Genomic DNA, 22,960 nt, shown 5'->3' on the forward strand with positions numbered 1-22,960 from the left:
GTGTCAGACCTGCAAAGTGTGAAGCACCCCATATTCCACCATGTCTACATGGAAGCCACCCTTGGCCAGTGTTCTCAGATGTGTCAGGGCTAATAATAATAATAATAATAAACCACAGAGCCTAGGGCTTGCTGATCAGGAGGTCGCCGGTTCGAATCCCTGTGACGGGGTGAGCTCCCATTGCTTGGTCCCAGCTCCTGCCAACCTAGCAGTTCGAAAGCACATCAAAAATGCAAGTAGATAAATAGGAACCGCTACAGCGGGAAGGTAAACGGTGTTTCTGTGCGCTTCTCTGGTTTGCCAGAAGCAGCTTTGTCATGCTGGCCACATGACCTGGAAGCTATACGCCGGCTCCCTTGGCCAATAATGCGAGATGAGCGCACAACCCCAGAGTCGGTCACGACTGGACCTAATGGTCAGGGGTCCCTTTACCTTCAATAATAATAATTATTTGCCGCCCATCTGACTGGGTTGCCCCAGCCACTCTGGGCAGGCAGGCTTTTCACCCACTCCATGAAGCTTAGAACATCTTCAGGCTGGGCCAATAAAGTGTGTGAGTGTGCATCAGTACAGGGGAACTTGTGGCCCTCCATTTTTGTTGGGTAACAACTCCTGTCAGCCCCAGACAGCAAAGTTTAAGAGCCAGGGATGAGGTGATTTCTAATCCAACAACACCTGGAAAGCTCCATGTTAGCCACCCCTGTATGGAGTACAGGGAGGTGCATCCAAAGCAGCAACACAGATCTATATTGCACTGTCGCTTGAGGTGCAGTAGAGGTGTGTAAATGCTTCAGACACGAAAGCTCATACCAATGACAAACTTAGTTGGTCTTTAAGGTGCTACTGGAAGAATTTTTTTTATTTTTTGTTTTGTTTTGACTACGCCAGCCCAACACGGCTACCTACCTGTACCGGTAATTAAGTATATATACCCTTGGTCTGTAATGTGAGAGGTGACCACCACAACACATACTTTTTAAAAAACTTCTTTGTTTCAGGGAAATGGGAGATCATAGTTACCCAGATGCAAACATGCCACAATATTTCAAAATGGCACAGTTGTAAAAGCTTGATCGGAAATTTTTGGAAGGTCCGTATAATAGTTTGCAGTAACAAAAAACAAACAAACAAAAACACTTTTTATGCCCCTCAGCTGTACTTTTTGTTATCTCTTTATACGGTAATGTATATTAGCATCTTGCATCTAGTCTGCCAACAATACCTATTTCTCTTAATACATAGAAATTGAAAGGTTTCAGGTATAGCTAAGGCAAATAGATAATTCATGTTCAAGTTATAGTGGTCTAATAAACCATTTAAGTGCTTCAAATGCATAGAAAAAGTTGCAACTATATTGATTGCTGTTGATAGTGTTTATATGTTTGAAGATCAGACATGCACAGCAGTACTACTGAAGACAATATAATTAAGATCAGTTATAGCAAATTGGCATTTGAATTTAACCAGTACCCCCCTAGAAGGTGGTTAAAAGTGAAAACACGTGGATGATTCTCCATCATGCCACTGAAAGTTTACATTTCAATTGGGAATTCTAATCCATGTTAGTTACTGTCTGTAAAACCAAGGGTGAGTTTGTAGTGTGGATTTGCAGAGTGCAAGAGTGAGATCTTGTGTATAGTGTATACACCATCCAATATGTAAGTGATCAGTGAGCATATGCTTAGGATTGGAGCCTTATGTTGGATATGATTCGTTGCTTATTTTTGTTTGTTTATTTTGAAGCTGAAACAGCTACCAAGATGAAAATTGGCCCAGGACAAATAGATGTCTCTACAGAGATCAAATACTACCAATCTGAAAGTTTAACTGTACCTATGGAAAATCATATAACTTTTAGTAGAATTTCAAGAATAGATAATGGACTTGTGAAGACCTTTAACTCTGAAATTCTTAGTCCAAAGAATGATTTAATTAATAAACCAGTTGAAGAAGAATTCTATTCCAGTCAAGATACCTACTTAAGTTCCATGGCTGAAGCTGCGCTGAATAGAGAAAATGAACATGCAATGTTTGAAGTTAAAATGCAGCCATGTAGACAAGAGTTTTGTGATGAAGTCCTTGGAAAATATCAGAAATTACCAGAAGCGACTCTTTCAGAAGTGACAACATGTGCATATTTACCACAATTGCAACTGTGCTCACAGAATATCCATTTTCCATCTTCCTTAATGACAGAACATAGAGGTTCCATGCTATCTCTTGGCACCAGTACTGCTGATGGAGCAGTCAGTACAAATGTAGAAATGATACCAGTAAGACTGCTTTTTAAAAATACCTGAATCATAATATATGTGCTTTGAATTAATCATTGCATTTCAGTTGCTTTAGATAAAAATTCAGCATCATTTAATTAAAATGTAGGGCAGCTTAGAAATATTGTATTATGCTACATCGGGAATATATCATGATGCATTTTAGTCCTAATTTAGATACATTTATAGTTCTTCATGTTCTGAGAGTGGGAAAAATACTGCTGTCCCACTGACAGTGATCCCACCCCAAGGACCACGGTCCATCCTAAGAAGGGGAACTAACTGGACAAGACAATATTTTGGGATTTAAAATTGGCCACATACTCTGCATAGGCACTGGGCGTGTATCCCTCTCAGCCTCCTGATGGAGGACTGAGGCATGACAGGCTCAATCAAGGGATATAGATAGATAAGATTTGTTATAGTACTATTTTGTTGTTGTTTAGTTGTCTTAGTTGTGTTTGACTTTCCGTGACCACATGAACCAGAGCATGCCTTGGAAACTCACTTTCAGAGTGTATATATAATTTAACATTTTAAAATATTTATTATTATTGCAGCACAAATAGTTTTGTATATTAAGTTCAAACAGTATGTTTGCTTTCCTAGGTATTGAGAACAATAACTTCAACTGCAGATGCAAAGAACTGTGTTTCTTGTGACCAAATCAAAGGAATTATTAATAGTTCTACAATGTCACAAGCCATACCAGAGTGTTCTGGTGGTAAGTGTTTTTGAAATATCCTTTCATGTTTGCATCTTTTGTTTTGGGCTTTTTTGCCCCAGATAATATTGTAAATTATTTGTGCAGGTGAGTTTCCAATTAATGTTTTCTGGATTGCTTATTATTATTAAAGATGAAACATTTTTACCTTTAGCTCCTTTACTAATTTAAAGGAATCAGAAAGTGAGGTCTTTTGTTTAGCAATTATTGCATTAAAGGAAACTGTGTAACTTTTTGCCCTATATTTGTTGTTTACTGATTACAGTTGGAAACTTCACGCTTGGCATCCAAGTTGTTTCAGTTGCAACTTGTTTTCTAAAGCTTCCAGGAATGGAAGGCACTTGCAGTGAATGTAGCGCTGTTTCAGAAACAGAACTGTTCTTTAGTCTTTTAACAGCTATGTGATGGATAGAGATCCATGTTAAACCTATTCTACTATGGAAATACAATTCTGGGGAAGGTTGCACCTGTTGGCATTCTGCATGTCCCCTTATTTGCATGGAGTCCCTGATTTATCTTTGGACCCACCACTCCACCTGCAAAACAGGACACAATTTGCACAGGATACAAACCATATTCAAATATTATATGTGTGTGCCCTCTTGAAAATCCTATTGGCATCCTGACCATAATTTACTGAAAAGTTAACAGCCATTCACTTTAAACCCTTTAGTGAGCCTAAATTTTTCAGTATATTACAATGTGTAATGGTGTGCCTTCATTTTTTCCTTAGGAAGTTATTTTTTAATGTTTCATTTTCAAATATTTCATATTTTCATTTGAATTTATATTCATTTGAAACTAATTTAATTGTTTTTCATATAACAATTTACTATAAAGAAATTACCCTAGTGAAACTCCTTTGAATGGATTTGAAATACAGTTGTACGTTGGATCCCAAACACCTTGCGAGTCGACCATTTTGGCTCCCAAATGCCACAAACCTGGAAGTGAGTGTTCCAGTTTGCAAACGTTTTTTGGAATATGAATGCCTGATGTGGCTTCCGTAGCTTCCGATTGGCTGCAGGATCTTCCTGCAGCCAATCGGAAGCCGCTCCTTGGTTTCCAAACGTTTTGAATGTCGAACAGATTTCTGGAATGCATTCCATTTGACTTCCGAAGTACCACCATAAGGGGAAATGGGTTTGAATTGTACCTAGGAAGGTTGCCGTTTCTACTTGCTCTTCTTTTTCTAGACTCAATTGCTTATACAGTCGTACCTCGGGTTACGAACTGCGCAAACCCGGAAGTATTTTCGCTGCACGCACGTTCTGCGCATGCGCAAAGCGCGAAAATAACGCTTTGCGCATGCGCAAAATGGCGGTTTGGGTTACGAACTTTTCGGGTTACGAACTGCGACCCGGAACAGATCGTGTTCGTATCCCGAGGTACCACTGTACTCAACTTCAAATGTTGTTGGTTTTATGAGTTATATTATAACAGTTGTGGGATATAACCAATAACATTCTGATTAGATTGAATATCTAACATTGTCCACATAATTTTCTCTTCAACTCCATTTTGTGTTGTAGAATCATGCAACGGTATCACTGTTTTATCTCAGGATACTGCTGCTGTTTGTGATGAGATTGTAAGTATATACCATGTTTTACTACTTCTTCGGATAATGTGAGTTGGATCCACAGTGAGTTGCATAGGCAGATGTCCCCCAAATTTTTGTCTGTCTCCCCCTCCCCCACAACCTCTGCTTTGATGGTTTTGAGTGGGTCAACATAGCAAGACTCGACTTCTCTAGAAATGGATGAAGCCATTGTATGAATCAAAGTTGTGCAAAGACACTCCTGGCTACAGCTGCCTCCTGAACATCCAGTTATTATGGGAAACAGGGTGCCAGAGAAAAAGTACCATGGGTGAATTTAGGACACAGACACAGAATTAATATCTGTATTGAATCCTTAGCATCCAATAAAATGGATTACTTGATTCAACTTTTGTAATTCATTCATATTATTATTTAAATGACTCAAAGCAATGTGGAATGTAAATATTTATTTCAGGTTATTTTTTCCAACCTTTCTTAGTTATTTAGATGTAAGCTGGGCTTTTAAAGATAGTGGTAATAATGACAATTTTAATTGGCTATTCTATGTATAAATTTGATCATAATGTTTCCTATCAATTTAAGCAACTTCAATTATTTTTTTCAACACCAGTTTTTTTAACAGTGCAGCATACTGTGAGCATATCCTTTAAAATATGAAATTGATTATATTTCAGGCTGAGGTCAGAGAAGCAGTTGTTAGCATTACAGCTAATAATTCAGAAGAAGCAGTTTTTCAAAATTCAAATGGTGAAGAAATCAGCCATAACCTAGCAGCTTCACAAAATGCAGTGGAGGAACCTACCTGTTCACAGAGAAATTATGCCAGTCCTCAAGTGGTAACTGCTGTGTTTGTACTATATAATAACTTGCACAGGAAAACTTTGCCAATAGTTTTTTGTTGTCTGTGTTTTTATTAGAATGAAACTGAAGGGTTAGGGTTAGTAAAGTAGCTTCCTCTTAGTGGTGCCATGTAGTCAGTAAGAAAACAATGACCATTTTATAGTTTTTTGTTTATAGTCTTGACTATATGTGTGTTATTAGATGCTTCTTCAGAGCAGCATTATGGACTGTCATCTACTTTACCTAATCTACCCTTCCCACCCAATGTATTTCCTTGGCTTTGTTCCAAGTTCTTTTTCTCATCAACTGTTTCTGCTACATTACATTTTTACATATGTTACATTTTAAATTATTTAATGCACAATCCTAAACAAGCTTACTGAGTTCAGTAATGGTTCAAGTGTCTCAAAAAGGTAAAAAGGTAAAGGGACCCATGACCATTGACATGCTTTTGAACCAAGCAACGGGAGCTCACCCCGCCACGGGGATTCAAACCACCGACCTTCTGATCGTCAAGCCCTAGGCTTTGTGGTTTAACCCACAGTGCCAACCGTGTTGCTGGTTATTTAGGTCCTTTCAAATCTGGCTTCCAGGCAAGGTTTGGAATGGAGAACACTTGCCACCCTAGTGGATGACTTATGCTAGGGAACGCTTCTGTACCATTGGCCTTTGTATCCATCTAAAGCAAATCACTAGGGTGGGACTTAGAGGCACAGTATGTTGTGTCTCTGCTCCATTCTGGGATAATGGATTCAGAATGCACTGTTAGGGGGGGGGGACTTCTATTCTACCCCTTGGTTGCTGGCTTCAACTTCTATTTTGTCTGTATGATTTTTAACATTTATATAAAACCACTGGGATAAGCCATCTGATGGTGTAATCAGTATGCTAATGACATTAGTATGCTGATGACACACAGCTCTACCTCTTTTCCTTAACTTAATCCCAGGGAGGTAGTGGCAGTTATGAATGTGAAGGTTATTTTGGGGATTATGAAGGCAAAGAACCTGATGAAGTGCCGGGGTGCCAACTGGCAATACCTCTCAACTTTGAGGGGCTCACCCCCTCAAATATTATATGGGGGATGAAGCCCCCTTGGCCCCTCAGGTTGACTCCAATTATAAGGTGGAAATCCTGTTGGTTGAGAAATCTGCTCAGCTGGGTGGTGTGCAGCTGGTTCTGAGTGGGGGATGCACTCCCCCGAAGCAGGAGTGGATAACTTTGTTCAGCCCAAGTGTCACATTCCCTAGTGAGCAACCATCCAAGGGCCACATGCCAGTGGTGGGTGGGGCAATGGATGCTAATCTTATCTTTGTACAAACTAGAGGCTTGTCACACAAATGACAGAGCTATATCTCCATCCAGACAAGCAAGAGGCATTGTTACAGTTCAATGACTGTAGTGACAGAAATCTGGAGGATGGAATGAAGCAAGAACTGTGAGGTGTGTGGTCTCGGAGGAGCCATGGCCAGAGATTTCCAAGGGCTATAAAATGAACTCTAGGGGCCACATTCCCCCCCCCCAGCCTGAGGTTCTCCAGCCCAGCCCTGCCCTGACGATTATGATAAAAAGTCTGTTCCTCTGGACTCAGCATTATCAGTGAGGTCACTGGTGGCCTCTGTGGCCAGGAGTGCTTATTACCAGCCTGGGCTTACTCCTTATTTTCAGCCCTATCTGAAGGAAGCATAACTTGCAAGATCAGTTACATGATCAGCATTGGAGGCCCTGCTCTCTGGCCCATCAATAAGAAACATTGTTGTTGTTTAGTCGTTTAGTCGTGTCCGACTCTTCGTGACCCCATGGACCATAGCACGCCAGGCACTCCTGTCTTGCACTGCCTCCCGCAGTTTGGTCAAACTCATGTTCGTAGCTTCGAGAACACTGTCCAACCATCTTGTCCTCTGTCGTCCCCTTCTCCTAGTGCCCTCAATCTTTCCCAACATCAGGGTCTTTTCCAAGGATTCTTCTCTTCTCATGAGGTGGCCAAAGTATTGGAGCCTCAGCTTCACGATCCGTCCTTCCAGGGAGCACTCAGGGCTGATTTCCTTAAGAATGGATAGGTTTGATCTTCTTGCAGTCCATGGGACTCTCAAGAGTCTCCTCCAGCACCATAATTCAAAAGCATCAATTCTTCGGCGATCAGCCTTCTTTATGGTCCAACTCTCACTTCCATACATCACTACTGGGAAAACCATAGCTTTAACTATACGGACCTTTGTCGGCAAGGTGATGTCTCTGCTTTTTAAGATGCTGTCTAGGTTTGTCATTGCTTTTCTCCCAAGAAGCAGTTGTCTTTTAATTTCGTGACTGCTGTCACCATCTGCAGTGATCAAGGAGCCCAAGAAAGTAAAATCTCTCACTGCCTCCATTTCTTCCCCTTCTATTTGCCAGGAGGTGATGGGACCAGTGGCCATGATCTTGGTTTTTTTGATGTTGAGCTTCAGACCATATTTTGCGCTCTCCTCTTTCACCCTCATTAAAAGGTTCTTTAATTCCTCCTCGCTTTCTGCCATCAAGGTTGTGTCATCTGCATATCTGAGGTTGTTGATATTTCTTCCAGCAATCTTAATTCCGGCTTGGGATTCATCTAGTCCAGCCTTTCGCATGATGAATTCTGCATATAAGTTAAATAAGCAGGGAGACAATATACAACCTTGTCGTACTCCTTTCCCAATTTTGAACCAATCAGTTGTTCCATATCCAGTTCTAACTGTAGCTTCTTGTCCCACATAGAGATTTCTCAGGAGACAGATGAGGTGATCAGGCACTCCCATTTCTTTAAGAACTTGCCATAGTTTGCTGTGGTCGACACAGTCAAAGGCTTTTGCATAGTCAATGAAGCAGAAGTAGACGTTTTTCTGGAACTCTCTAGCTTTCTCCATAATCCAGCGCATGTTTGCTATTTGGTCTCTGGTTCCTCTGCCCTTTCGAAATCCAGCTTGCACTTCTGGGAGTTCTCGGTCCACATACTGCCTAAGCCTGCCTTGTAGAATTTTAAGCATAACCTTGCTAGCGTGTGAAATGAGCGCAATTGTGCGGTAGTTGCAGCATTCTTTGGCACTGCCCTTCTTTGGAATTGGGATGTAGACTGATCTTCTCCAATCCTCTGGCCATTGCTGAGTTTTCCAAACTTGCTGGCATATTGGGTGTAGCACCTTAACAGCATCATCTTTTAAAATTTTAAACAGTTCAGCTGGAATATCATCACTTCCACTGGCCTTGTTATTAGCAATGCTTTCTAAGGCCCATTTGACTTCACTCTCCAAGATGTCTGGCTCAAGGTCAGCAACCACACTACCTGAGGTGTACGAGACCTCCATATCTTTCTGGTATAATTCCTCTGTGTATAAGAAACATTAGGTTGACAGAAAGCAGGGACAAGACCTTCTCAGTGGTGGCCCTGTATTTGTGGAATGCCCTCCTGCAGGAAGTATGTATGGATCCTTCATTGTTGATTTTTAAGAGAAGTCTTAAGATTTTTTACGTAATTTCATACTTTCATTGCGTTGTATATTGATGAAGTTTTGATGTTCATTTTAAGGAGTGTAATATGGATTTTAATCTGATGATTTTTTGTTGATTATGCAATTCAGATAATCTGCCAGTTGAAGGGTGGTACTCATATACTTTGTATAAACAATACAGACACAAGAGAATTAAAAGCAGTTCATTTGGTCCCCCAGTATCAAGACCAGCCTAAGTATCCTCAGACAGGTATTGAAATATTGGAAAATGTAAAGAATATAGAGAGAGGGGTGTGTGTGTGAGAGAGAGAGAAAGTGTGTGTGTGTGTGTGTAAATAACAGAACAAAATGCATTGTGTTAGGGAAATCTGATTAGCAAAAATGTGGATTTGAGGAATATTTCATCTAAAAATGTGTATTTACAGTAAAATGCTGACAAATTTTCATGAAAATTTGAAAAATAAATAAATTACAAACTGATGTGGAAATGTGGAGAACCAAACTGAATTCCTGAGGGAATTGAAATCGACAGATTCATGCACCTTTAATCAGGATACAATAATATTTATCCTGTCTTCACATCAGGGCAGTTTTGCTGGATTCCCCCACTTTTGTAAAATATATGTACTTCAACACAGATAATTATTTGTATATTTAAATTATGTTTTGTAAACACTATTGTTAATTCCTATATACTGTTGAAAACTGTCTTGAGCATCTTTGATCAGAACAAAAACAAAGAAATCCAAAGGTGCTTGTAATGAACACTCTGAGGGAACAAGTATAATACTGATGAGACTGCATTATAGTGTTCAGATAGCACAGACAGAGAGTGGACAAGCACTAAGGACATAAAATGTAAATAATCACCGAAAGGTATGGATATGGGGGACCTGAATCAAAAAGATCCAGCCATTGTGAACATTCCCTTCACTAACTTCATCAAGGGATGTGCAGAATATGCTGAATAATCTTGCCACCCGACCATGGAATGCTCAGGTGCCTTGTCTCATTGTTTTATTTATTGCCAGTATAGATCCTGTCTGTATACTTTCAGCAAGCTTCATCATAGACAATATCCAGATGACATCTGTAAAACTCAAATATTGATAATCCATAGGGCAATTTTCTGGGAAAATCATCACATTTTCTAAGTTATAAAATATAATGCTCTCAGCATTGGGAAAATGCAATATCCCAATAGCAGAAACATGCAGTTAGGGGAGATGTCTAGGCTGAGCTCAACAGTTTAGGTACAAAATAAGGTCTTGAGCTACCATGGAATCTTAAGTGTAGAAAGGCTCCTAGTGAATTGTGTATGCTTGCAAGGAGTTCTGTCTGCATTTACCCAAACCATCCACATGATGTCAGTGTTCTATCAACTATAAAGGAATCTGATTATTTTGATAGATCAATATAGTAATGATAATATTTCAATAAGCATTTTTTCACAGTATTGTTATATAGCAATCACTGTCTCTGAATGATGACAAAGGTAAAATCTGAGAAGAAGGAGTCTTTCTTAGGTTTCTTCTCAAAATCTTGATTGTCAAGAGCACCCCTGAGCAAAAAATTACCGTACTAATTGTACATTTTTTAAATGCACTCAGACAATTTCTCCTCAAACCACCTGCAGTTGCAGTAATGCAGTACATTTTAAAAATTTGGGTCTGAGACCAACAGTGCAATCTTATGCATGTCTACTCAGAAGTAAGACCCATCAAATAGTAGCTCACTGCATCCAGACCAGATTCCCCCCCCCCATATAAGTTCTTATTATCACACAAGGAGGAAGTGCAGTCCACATAATATGACTTACAACCCTTTTCTATCTGTTTAAAGTACAAAGAAGCAAAAGCTTTTCTAATACAAGACTTACATTTGCCAAAAGAAACATTTCCAGTTATTGTTGCACCCATTTTTTCAGGGATACTCCCTGCCGATGTAGACAGATTCCTCCGAGCTGAAAGGCCCACCACTTGCTCCCTTGACCTGTGCCCGTCCTGGCTGATTAGAGCATGTCCAGATGAGGTACGGGCCCCCCTGGATGAGATCACCAACTTGTCCCTTGGCACAGGGACTTTCCCAGGGGAGTTGAAGGAAGCAGTGGTGCGTCCGCTCTTAAAGAAAACATCTCTGGATCCTTTAGATCTATCCAATTATCGCCCGGTTTCGAATCTTCCGTACCTGGGTAAGATAATTGAGAGAGCGGTTGCCAAACAGCTTGGTAGGTTTCTGGATGAAACATCGGCTCTAGATCCATTTCAGTCCAGCTTTCGCCCAGGTCATGGGATCAAGATGGCTCTGGTTGCCCTAACAGATGATCTCCGTAGACAGCTGGATCGAGGTGGGTCGGGACTGCTGATTCTTTTAGATTTGTCAGCAGCCTTCGATATGGTCGATGCCTTGCCGATGTGGGGATTCAGGGCACAGTCCAACAATGGCTGCGCTCCTTTATCTCAGGTTGGGGACAGAGGGTGGCACTAGGGAGGGAGTTGTTGCTGCGGCACTCCTTGGTGTGTGGAGTCCGCAGGGAGAAATCCTTACCCCAATGCTTTTTAATATCTTTTTGCGCTCCCTTGCCCAGATTGTCCGGAGTTTTGGGCTGGGTTGTCATCAATATGCTGATGACACCCAGTTCTATCTGTTGATGGACGGCTGCCCTGCCTCGGCCCCGGACACACTGACCAAGTGCTTGGAAGCTGTGGCTGGATGGCTACGTGGGAGCCGGTTGAAACTAAATCCTTCGAAGACAGAGGTCCTCTGGCTAGGTTGGGGTGACATGGGGTTGGGGGGCCAACTTCCATCTCTTGCAGGAGCTCAATTAGTGCCAGCGCCTTCTGTCAAGAGTTTGGGTGTAACCTTTGACACCTCCCTTTCCATGGAGGCGCAGGTTGCAGCCACCTAAGGTGGCATCTTTCCATCTCCGCCCTATTAAGCAGTTGGTCCCTTACCTTTCTCACCCTGATCTGGCCACAGTGATCCATGTGATGGTCACCTCCAGGCTTGATTATTGTAATTCGCTCTACGCGGGGCTGCCCTTAAAGCTGATCCAGAAACTCCAGTGGGTGCAGAATGCCGCAGCGAGGCTCCTCACTGGGTCCTTGCCGCGGGATCACATTCATCCAGTGCTTTACCAGCTGCACTAGTTCCCGGTGGAGTACAGGATCAGGTTTAAGGTGCTGGTTTTGACCTTTAAAGCCCTATGCAGCTTAGGACCCTTGTACCTACGTGACCGTCTCTCCTGATATGCCCCGCGGAGGACCTTAAGGTCCACAAATAACAACACTCTGGAGATTCTGAGCCATAAAGTGGTTAGATTGGTCTTGACTAGGACCAGGGCCTTTTCAGTACTGGCCATGACTTGGTGGAACACTCTTTCACAGGAGACTAGGGCCCTGCAGGATTTGTCATCCTTCCGCAGGCCTGCAAGACAGAGCTGTTCTGCCTGGCCTTTGGATTGGATTCAGTCTGACCCCTGTGTTTTCCTCCCTCAGGGTTTTGATTTATGGACTACTTAAAATGAGGCTGCATTTTAAATGTTAAATTTTAATATTGTATTTTAATCTGTATTTTAATTAATTGTTTTCTTTTCTTTTATGTCTTATTGTGATTTTATTGGTGTTAGCCGCCCTGAGCCCGGTTTTGACTGGGGAGGACGGGGTATAAATAAAAAATATTATTATTTATTATTGGAAGGATTTTTTATTTTGACCTTTTAAATTTTGACAATTACTGTTGCACCCATGCATGTGGACACATTTGGCTTTTTAGAAGAAGAAGCTAAGCCCAGCCTTTTCATTATTCTCCAAACCACTATTTCAAAATAAACTCACTCTTTGGGGGACCCATTTCTTAGCATAGGGCACATATTTTTTGAGCTGGGGGAAGGGGATTAGATTTACACAAAATTATATAAATATATAAAATGAAGCCTGATAGTCATGAACATGGAAGTGCATGTGAAAGTGAAATATGTGTTGGCACAGCTAGTTGGAGATGCTTTAGATACAGCCTCGGAAGCTTGGCCTCCAAACTGCTGTTCCTAGTGAACATAAGCTGCTTTATGACATCAAGCCATTGGTTCATATATCTCAATATACTGCAGCAGAAATCCTGCATTTCAGGCATTTTCTCCAATTTGTATTTGGAAATATCAGGAGTTGAACATGTAAATTTTGCATGCAAAGCATGGTTTTACAACTAAACTACCACCATCCTGGGCATCTGAAGCATCTTTTGTGTGTTTTTGCCCTCTGTAGGATCCTTTCTTTTTATATTTGTGTGAAATAAATGCAGTTTGGTTTGGAAAGATAAGTACTGTATATGGAAAATGTCAAACTTTAGCATAGTTAAAAACTTACTTCTTTAGCATAAACAAAACTTAGAAATAATTAATGGTTTACATCTCTTAGTTCCTCTTAAATGTAGGTTATTTATCCAAATATGTATTCGTTTAAATCTATACATTGCACTAACCTAAATGAAATATTTTCTTATTAGATGCAAGTAATTCTGTAACATCTGTACTGGGACAGTTTTTACCAGTTGGAGGTAAACTGAATGTCTGTGCACAAGAGGTAGGTGTTACTTTTGCCCTCAAAACGACATTCTCTTTATTTCTTTTTTTCTTTTATTAACATATAAAACACTTACATTTACACCATACATATACACAACACACTACCTTATTTTCATAGCATAAAACATACCTACATTACTCTATATAATATCTACCTATACTATACATATCAACATACCTACACACCTACCCCACACGGACACCCACCAAGTGACTTGACTTCCAGCCGTTCTTGTTACGCTACTTTATTTTTCCAACTAGCTTAAACGCATTTCATTATTTTGTTTATCTCTTCTTCTATCTTAACTTTACTCTCCATTTACTCTAATCATTTTCTGGATTCACTCAATATCTGTCAAAAATTCTACTTTTTCCACATAGATTTTGATTTTAATTCAACATTCTCAAACTGCATATCATGCCTCTTTCCCTGTCTACCAAGGGATATGCAGATGGTGCTATATGTTTTAGTACCCAACCATTGCCTGCTTTGATGCCTTGTCTCATGTTTCTACTTTGTTGCTACAGGCAGGCCTTGTTAGAATGGGTCATATTCAACTAACCTGTTGTGCTGGTGGAAGCTGCTGCAAGGATTCTTGCTAGTGTAACAGGAATTCTGCCCCTCTCTTCCCTCTGTGCTCTTCAAATCTCCTCTGGAGGGTTGGGGGGTGTTATGTGGCATGCATCTGAACCCGCATGCCTTACCACCACACGTGTCTTCAATGTACAGCTCAGGGAATTGGAACCTTCCTTTTGCATGGAAGAAGTGCATGTGTCCTTTAAAAAAAGCTTTAACCCTTATGCCTAATAAAGAACTTGTCATACCAGGAAGTAGAGAAAGATTGGTCTATTTCACAAAAATGAAGAGATGGAGTTAAGGTTGCCATACACCCGCAATTTCCCAGAGACACCCGGAATACTGTGGTTGAATGGCAAATAACTACAACTTTTATGTCCAGATGTTCACTTTTTGACATATGGCAACCCTAATATAGATGCTGCTTCAGACAGCACGGTTATACATACAGTATACACAAGCACTGAATACATTCATTAAGCATTAAACAAACCTTAGATCTAAAGAATAAAAGTCTGTTACTAATCCAAAGCCCACAGGGTATGTGTAACAATGTGCCACAGACCCACAATAAAAAGAAGACTATGAGGGAGAGAGAAAGATACCTGATTTGGAAATAGACATATTGCAAAATCAAGGATGGAGATCTGTGTCTCCTGTGATAATTATTAGGAACAACAAGGTAGCCTTTTTTTCTTGTACTAGTGCTTCAAAAATTGGGGTGGTCCCAGTCAGCAACATGAAAATAGTGTCAATACTTAAGAGTATAAATTAAAGGCAAATATCAATCCCAAAATAGATTTTTTCCTAAAGTATATTTCTCTTTTCCATGACTTGTTCTAATATTTATGAAGATGATTTAAAAATATTTTATCTTGATTATTTAATCTATTTTTATAATCTTTTTGTTTTTGAATATCTGGTTTGTATTTTGAGCAGCTTGATAATGGATCCATATATACATGCCATTCAGATAAAAATCTTCAAGAGCCAACAAAACTGACCTTAGTTGGGTAAGTCAGTAATCTATATATATATAAATGTAAACTGGCCATGTCCATTAGTATCCATGTTTCACCAAAACGGCTTGACTGATTATGTTCAAATTTTGACACAATGCCGCATGCGAATATGAGAGCAACCCCGTACCGTTTTCAAAGACAGATATCACACCTGTGCCTGGTAAAACCCCAAAAAACCCGTGTTTCAAAACACACCACTCAGACGAAAATGCATTCTGGGAAAAGAACCAGGCTGCAAACCAGCGCCCTCTAGCGGCGGCTACACTGGTACTGCACCTATAAAACCTTCCCTCTCAACAGCACCTCGGCTCCCGTTTACATACTAGGCCGAAGCCTGTACAGACTAGGCCGAATGGAGGTACTGACTCGCCTGGGTGGCGGTTGGGGGGGAGGGGACGGGATAGGTCAGGACACGGTGGGACCAGTCACAGGGATGAACCGGGGTGGGGGGAGAGGGGGCATGATACATCATGGGTCAGGACAGGGTGGGGGGAATCACAGGGATAAGCCGGGGGTTGGGGGAGGAGGGGGCAGGATACATCATGGATTGGCACAGGGTGGGGGGACTCACAGGGATGCCCCTGCGTAAACAGAACACACGTAAAACGGGCCCTTGAAGGTGAGGGGAGTTTGAAGGGGGACTCTGAGTCTTCATTTCACAGACTGAGCCCAAGCAACGCATGACAGTGCCAGCTTGTGTGTGTGTGTGTGTGTATTTGTCAATAGCTTTAATAAGAAGACACAGTATTTATACAAATCCCTACAATACTGAAAAGCTCTATACCCTAGTCAGGCTAGCTTTTTCTGTTACCTCCAGATTTCAGATCTAATTGGTAACTGTTAAATATTATTGATTTTCGTAAAACTACTCCCATTCTACTAATGGTGTTAATATTTGAAATATTCAAATCTGTTGATTGTGTGGAGTAGGTGTACTTAATTAGTGTTATCAAAAAGATGAAATTTGACCCTAAATTTATAAATAAAATATAACAAGTATATAGTGATTTGCTTGATAAAGTGAGAATAAATAATCTTGATTTTAATCAAATTAGTCCACAGTTGGGGATGAACCAAGGCTATCAGCATTCTCCTCTTTTGTTTGTTTTGGCCACTGAACCCTTGGCACAATATTTTCAGCATAATCCTGAGGTGGTGGTGATGGGAAATGGTCCTTCTGTTGATTAATATCCAGGTCCTACCTAGGTTGATTTTCTGCTCCTTCAGAAGCCTTCCATCCCATCCTACTTTGTTAGGAGGGGCTCTAGCCCACTAGAAGCATTGGGAGTTGCAGCAGGGGAGGAAGGATAAGTTCAGCTTATTTTAGGACCCAAAGCATTATGTTTCCCTCTGTATAACAGAAGATTGAATGATGATTTGTTCAAGAGATTCATTACCCTTACAGCAAGTGATGTAGAGGACTTGGGGTAGCAGAAAGGTTCTGTGAATGGAGTAACAGTTAGGAGTCCCATTTTTCATCCTTTCCCACCAGTAAGCGGATGTCATCTCTAATAATCTTCCCAAGATATTCAATATATGATTTTTAATTATATATCTAATAATGTGCTTCTTCTTCTTCTTCTTCTTCTTCTTCTTCTTCTTCTTCTTCTTCTTCTTCTTCTTCTTCTTCTTCTTCTTCTTCTTCTTCTTCTTCTTCTTCTTCTTTTAAATTGCAATGCCTAGGTTACCTTGCAGCTCCTGGGATACAAAATCAAAAAAGCCATGCAACTGCACTAAATCACAGTGTCTCAAATTGTAAGTAAACGAAATATTGAAGTATCTATTCTTAGTGTAAACAAACCTCCAAATGTAATTAATTTATTCCTGCCATATGTATTAAACTGAAGCCATGGCAGTAAACAGGACTTTGATATAGAACAGGATATTAATTTACCAAATCTGAAGCTGCATTTTCTTCTTCTTTTTATGCACAGTGCTTAGCCTGATGCATACAAAGTAATGCCTGGAACATACACTTCTGGAAGCATGTTGAAAAATAAGGCAAAATAGATACCATGACAAAATAAGTGTATCTCTAGTAGTTTGTAGTACTATATATATATATATATATATATATATATATTAAGATAATATAGAAAATAGAGGTTCTGAGCCATTATGTTCCTTGCTTTCTTCTAACATTGTAATAGTAAAAAAATAATAATTAAATTGCTTTTATATGCCAAATGCATGTTGAAAATGTATCAGCCTTTTTTATATGATATTCATTCATTTTCCTCTGCCACTCTTTACGGTAATGCTGCTTTAGAATAAAAAGGAGACAGAAAATATCTAGAAGGGAAACTATAGAGAATGGGATCAGCAATCTCCCATTGAAAGCACTTGCATGAAATGTTGGTTACTGGATTGTTTGCAATCTTCAGAATGCCAATAAAAATGGGGACAGAGAAAAACAAAATCATAGATGCACAGATAACCACATGACTACATGAACAATCCTTGAAAACGATGAACTATAAAATGTATTTTATCTACTGCCTTTGTTAAACACAGATACTGTGATTGCTTTGCCAATGGTGATTTCTGCAGTAACTGCAACTGCAATAATTGTTATAACAATCCACAACATGAACTAGAGAGGATTAAGGCAATTAAGGTAATGCAAGTATTATTATCTACTTTTTATTATAAATAACATTTTATACATATTTGTATTTATTATTATTGATGGTAGCCCCATCTATATTGGCATTCTGCCAGATTTTGAAGGTGTACCTGCTCACATAGGCATTGCCTTTATCTCTCATCTTGAGTCTCTTGTTTTAATTACTGTCCTGTTTCCTAACAAGAGACACGGAGAAATCTCCTCAGCAAGAGCTAAAAAGCTGGCAATCCTCCTAGAGATCCATGGAAGGGACCTCTTTACTATAGCCATACTTTTAGATTAGGGTTGGCTGAGCAATGCACAGAGCTGATGGGCCAAAGACTAGAAGATTGATAGAAATATCCCCACAAGCCTCTGAATTCATTTAAGTATCTAATGTGTACGTGATGGGAAAGAGTGTGTGGTTTTGAGATTTGCTTCACATTTTCATTGGGAGGACTGTACCCTAGTAGCTCTAGTGGAATAACCTCCATTCCAAAATACTACAAAATACAGTGCTGTGAGTACATCTTGTCTCATGTTAACAGGTAGACCATATAAACAAGAACTTCCTTGATTGCTACCACCTGTAAAAAAAATTAATATGCTTTCAGAAAAGCATAGTTTAGAAATAAAGTAAGCTATAAAAAGGTTAAAAAAATGAAATTCTTTCAATTTGAATGTCTTCTATATAAATAAAAAAATATTTGTTTTAGGCTTGTCTTGACAGAAATCCAGAAGCTTTCCTGCCAAAGATTGGAAAAGGAAAACTAGGAGATATCAAGCCCAGACATAATAAAGGATGTAATTGTAAGCGGTCAGGGTGCCTTAAAAATTACTGTGAATGCTTTGAGGTTTGTTCAATGAAATTTTCTAATTCTGCTTTATAAAAATGTATAAAAGTGGTGGAATTCATCCAGTAATACTATAGGCACTTAGAAACTTTATCTGAGAGGAAACTCCCATAGAGTGTGCTTCTCATGGAAAACTGCAGGCTCTAGCAGCAGGAATAATAATAATAATAATAATAATAATAATAATAATAATTTATTATTTATACCCCGCCCATCTGGCTGGGTTTCCCCACCCACTCTGGGCGGCTTCCAACAGAAAAATAAAATACAGTAATTTATTAAACATTAAAAGTCTCCCTAAACAGGGCTGCCTTCAGATGTCTTCTAAAGGTCTGGTAGTTGTTTTTCTCTTTGACATCTGATGGGAGGGCGTTCCACAGGGCGGGCGCCACCACTGAGAAGGCCCTCTGCCTGGTTCCCTGCAACTTGGCTTCTCCCAACAAGGGAACCATCAGAAGGCCCTCGGTACTGGACCTCAGTGTCCAGGCAGAACGATGGGGGTGGAGACGCTCCTTCAGGTATACTGGACCAAGGCCATTTAGGGCTTTAAAGGTCAGCACCAAAACTTTGAATTGTGCTCGGAAACGTACTGAGAGCCAATGTAGATCTTTCAAGACCGGTGTTATGTGGTCTCGGTGACCACTCCCAGTCACCAGTCTAGCTGCCGCATTCTGTATTAGTTGTAGTTTCCGGGTCACCTTCAAAGGTAGCCCCACGTAGAGCGCATTGCAGTAGTCCAAGCGAGAGATAACTAGAGCATGCACCACTCTGGTGAGACAGTCTGCAGGTAGGTAGGGTCTCAGTCTGCGTACCAGATGGAGCTGCCCTGGACACAGAATTGACCTGCGCCTCCATGGACAGCTGTGAGTCCAAAATGACTCCCAGGCTGCGCACCTGGTCCTTCAGGGGCACAGTGACCCCATTCAGGACCAGGGAGTCCTCCACACCTGCCCGCCTTCTGTCCCCCACAAACAGTACTTCTGTCTTGTCAGAATTCAACCTCAATTTGTTAGCCGCCATCCATCCTCCAACCGCCTCCAGGCACTCACACAAGACCTTCACCGCCTCCACTTGTTCTGATTTGAAAGAGAGATAGAGCTGGGTATCATCCGCATACTGATGAACACCCAGCCCAAACCCCCTGATGATCTCTTCCAGCGGCTGCATGTAGATGTTAAAAAGCATGGGGGAGAGGACAAGGTTTTAAAGCAGCTAGAATATTGGGTGGCCACATGCAAAAAAAGACAGGGCTTTTGTATCTTTACAGCTGGTGAAACTTTTCTTCTACACAATTATTAAAGGTGCAGATGTCTTTTGCATCTGCACTAGAAGAAAGGTAAATGTAAATTTGCTAGCAAAATGAAGAGGGCATTTCCTATTCCGCTATGCAGGTATGATATATTTTACAAAGCAGTATGTGAGGGTGGTACAAGAAACCAAAGATGCTTCTTTGATGGTTGAAGTGATGAGTACCAGTATATCTTATTTATTTTTTAGTTATTTAACAAAATCTGTATCCCACTTAACTGTAAATACAACTCAGCAGTTTACAAAGAATCAAAATACACATTCAATTTGTCAATGAAATCAACTTTAGGAGAACCCAGAAAAAGGTCCTTTCTTATGGCACCTGAAGGTAAATGTGATACACATGAGTATTAAAGGTAGGAGCAGCAAATCCAAGACAGATATTAAGAACAGATTAAGAGCAGATTCATGGATGAGTCCCATACAAGACTTTTATAGGTCAAACCCAACAATTCAAATTGATTCTGGAAACAAGTTTGATACTTGAATTGTGCCTATGGAAATAATTAAGCTTTTTTTTTTTAATGCTAGCCAGCATCAGTCAATCTGGGTCCATATTCTAAACTATCTGGCATTTCTTAATATTCTTCAAAGAGAACTCCACATACCACTAGGAGTAGTGAAATATAGTTTGTTTATCACACTGTAATATTCTTTGTAGAAATTACTAATGATCTTGGAAGCATACTTCCAAGGAATCATATGCAGGTGGAATCTATACACATAAAAACCGTTCTGAACATGCTTTTTAAAAAAATCATTTAAAAAAAAAAACATTGAATTTTCCATAAGATTCACCATTGCCATCTAGTGTCACATTGTATATTGTACTTAAAACACACTTAAAACGTTTTATTTGCAGCTGTGTGGCTGAGTCCTTGTATTGTAGCAGAACCAGATCTTACATTATTTAATAGTATTGAGTGATTTATAAATTAGAACATTTTCCATCTTCTAGGCTAAAATCATGTGTTCATCTATCTGCAAGTGTGTTGGTTGCAAAAATTATGAAGAAAGCCCAGATCGAAAAACACTAATGAATATACCAAACTATATGGAAATTAAAAGTTATGAAGGAAATGACTCTGTATCATTTTCTAATTTTGAAATATTATCAAAAAGCAGAAAAGACAGGTAAATATTAAGGGTTACCTATGCAATGTCCACTTTTTATCTAAAATTTGTATCTTGAAATAGCAAACTGTTTTATATGCCATAGCACTGAGTTTAAACATATATGTAACAGCCTAGTTGTCTGTCCCTCTCAACCTCTGCTTTCTCCTTTCTAGATCTTACCTATGATTATTCTGTCAGAGCTTAGTAACTTGTTTCAGCTGCAGGTTACAGCTGAGGTGAAGGTTGTAGCACTGACTCTTTGGTACCAATGTATGTTTGGTGTGTTTGTTTTTGAAACTGAGTAAGCAACATTTGCTTTAATTTCAGGCAGTCTAATGTATGTAGCTGGCAAGTTGCCAGCTTTGCTAAAATTGTGGTAGCAGGCTTGTAGACAAGCCTTCAAAAACTTCCTTGTAGAGCAGATTCTGATTTACCAATAACGTGCACCAGCAAGGGAAGCACTGCAGTAGGGCCCTTTAAAAACCTATTGAAATGGACTGAGTAGTTTCTTTGGGAATGAAAATGTCACGCGTGGTATATATGGAATATTTTGTTAACAGCTCATTTACTATTTATGGATGTTGCCTGTCTAAAGGCTGGCCTACACATTTGGCAGCAACCTAGCTCTGCTGCTGGCACCACCAGCACTGGCACCCACTGCTATGCTTCATGAGATTTTGGTGAGGAATCACTGGAAATTAGTGGTGCAGGTGGGGGCACACGTTGTGGCACCATCTCAGGGGCTTCTGCCTGAGGCGGCTGCTTTATCCTGCTATTGCATGGGTGGGAGAGGCCGGTCGCTTTGTGAATCTAGGTTGTTTCCAAAGAGTTGAAAAGTAGCCTGAGTAGGGGATGATTTGCAGTGAAGAAATGGCAGGTGAAGCCTTTTGTAATGAGGAAATAAAAATTTGGGGAAAACTTCACCTGCTGCCTTTGAGACATTATTAATTGTAGGTAGCCCTTTATTTACTTCAGTCTCTCCACACACTTGCAAAAGAAAAAATAAGAATGCATATGGGATAAAGCATAAGCAAATTTGTGCCCGTTCCTATAGATGGATTTGAAGGCCAAATGCATAAAAGTGTACCTGGCACAGAAAATCCTGTTTGGAAACCCTGAAAAGTTCAGCCATGAGTAAATTGGTAACTTATCTTTTTTATTAATTTACTAATTTTAAAAGTATATATTGTTGTGTTGTTGTTTTTTTGTTCCAATAGGCAGTCTAGTACGTGTATATCATGGGAAGTGGTTGAGGCAACGTGTGCCTGTCTTCTTGCTCAAGCTGAAGAAGCAGAAAAAGAAGCTTACTCTATTTGCCTAGCAGAACAAATGATCTTAGAAGAATTTGGAAGATGCTTATCACAGATTCTGCACTCTGAATTTAAATCCAAAGGGCTGAAAGTTGAATAACCTGCCTTAGATACAAATGCACAGTGAACTGCAGCACTGCTTGAAGTAGCCTTTGGTGTTGATAATATTTATAAAAAATAACTTACCATTCTTATTCTCATATCATTGCTACTTTTTATTTCCATATAATGCTAGTTTACACAGTAGTGGCCAGCAAAGCAGGATGGAGGTGCATTGCTTACTTGGCTTCCTAATCCAAAGGTCATTGTAAGTAACCAAGAAGGGGAGTGGGAGGTCAACATGGTGCAGGTTAATATTCCAGATTAACAGTATAATTTAAAGCATGTAAACTAAATTATTTTGGTTTATCAATTAAAATTTCTCATCTTTCTGCTACTATAGGCTCAAATAGATTAACAAACACAGATTTAGATATATTCTGGCTTGTGGAACACACATTATATAATTTCTAAATTACTCTTAATTAAATTTGATTAGATGCAAGCTCAATACATGAAAATAATTCATAGTTGAAATATTTTTGCTTGAGTCAAGGACACTCACTCAAAACTTCCCTCCAAGTTTAATCATTTCACAGATTTCAATGAAAATTAGCCTGATTAATGGTGCCATAAAAATGGGAGTGCCACAGATGTAATTTGGTTTCTATTTGTCTTAATG

At 39.8% G+C, this 22,960-nt stretch overlaps 1 protein-coding gene across 1 annotated transcript; it reads left to right on the plus strand.

Annotated features, from left to right (window-relative positions):
* The first annotated feature begins 1,760 nt into the window (after positions 1 to 1,760).
* On the plus strand, positions 1,761 to 22,339 carry TESMIN (testis expressed metallothionein like protein). The gene is made up of 12 exons (XM_088656368.1): positions 1,761 to 2,273; positions 2,883 to 2,997; positions 4,530 to 4,588; positions 5,236 to 5,397; positions 8,995 to 9,115; positions 13,369 to 13,445; positions 14,964 to 15,037; positions 16,730 to 16,801; positions 17,561 to 17,663; positions 18,368 to 18,505; positions 20,772 to 20,947; positions 22,147 to 22,339. Exons 1-12 carry the CDS (start codon positions 1,761 to 1,763, stop codon positions 22,337 to 22,339), a joined length of 1,803 nt encoding a protein of 600 aa, XP_088512494.1.
* Positions 22,340 to 22,960: the final 621 nt, after the last annotated feature.

This window comes from Zootoca vivipara, chromosome 1 (assembly GCF_965207765.1).
Source record: "Zootoca vivipara chromosome 1, rZooViv2.hap1.1, whole genome shotgun sequence".
NCBI classification, from domain to species: Eukaryota; Metazoa; Chordata; class Lepidosauria; order Squamata; family Lacertidae; genus Zootoca; species Zootoca vivipara.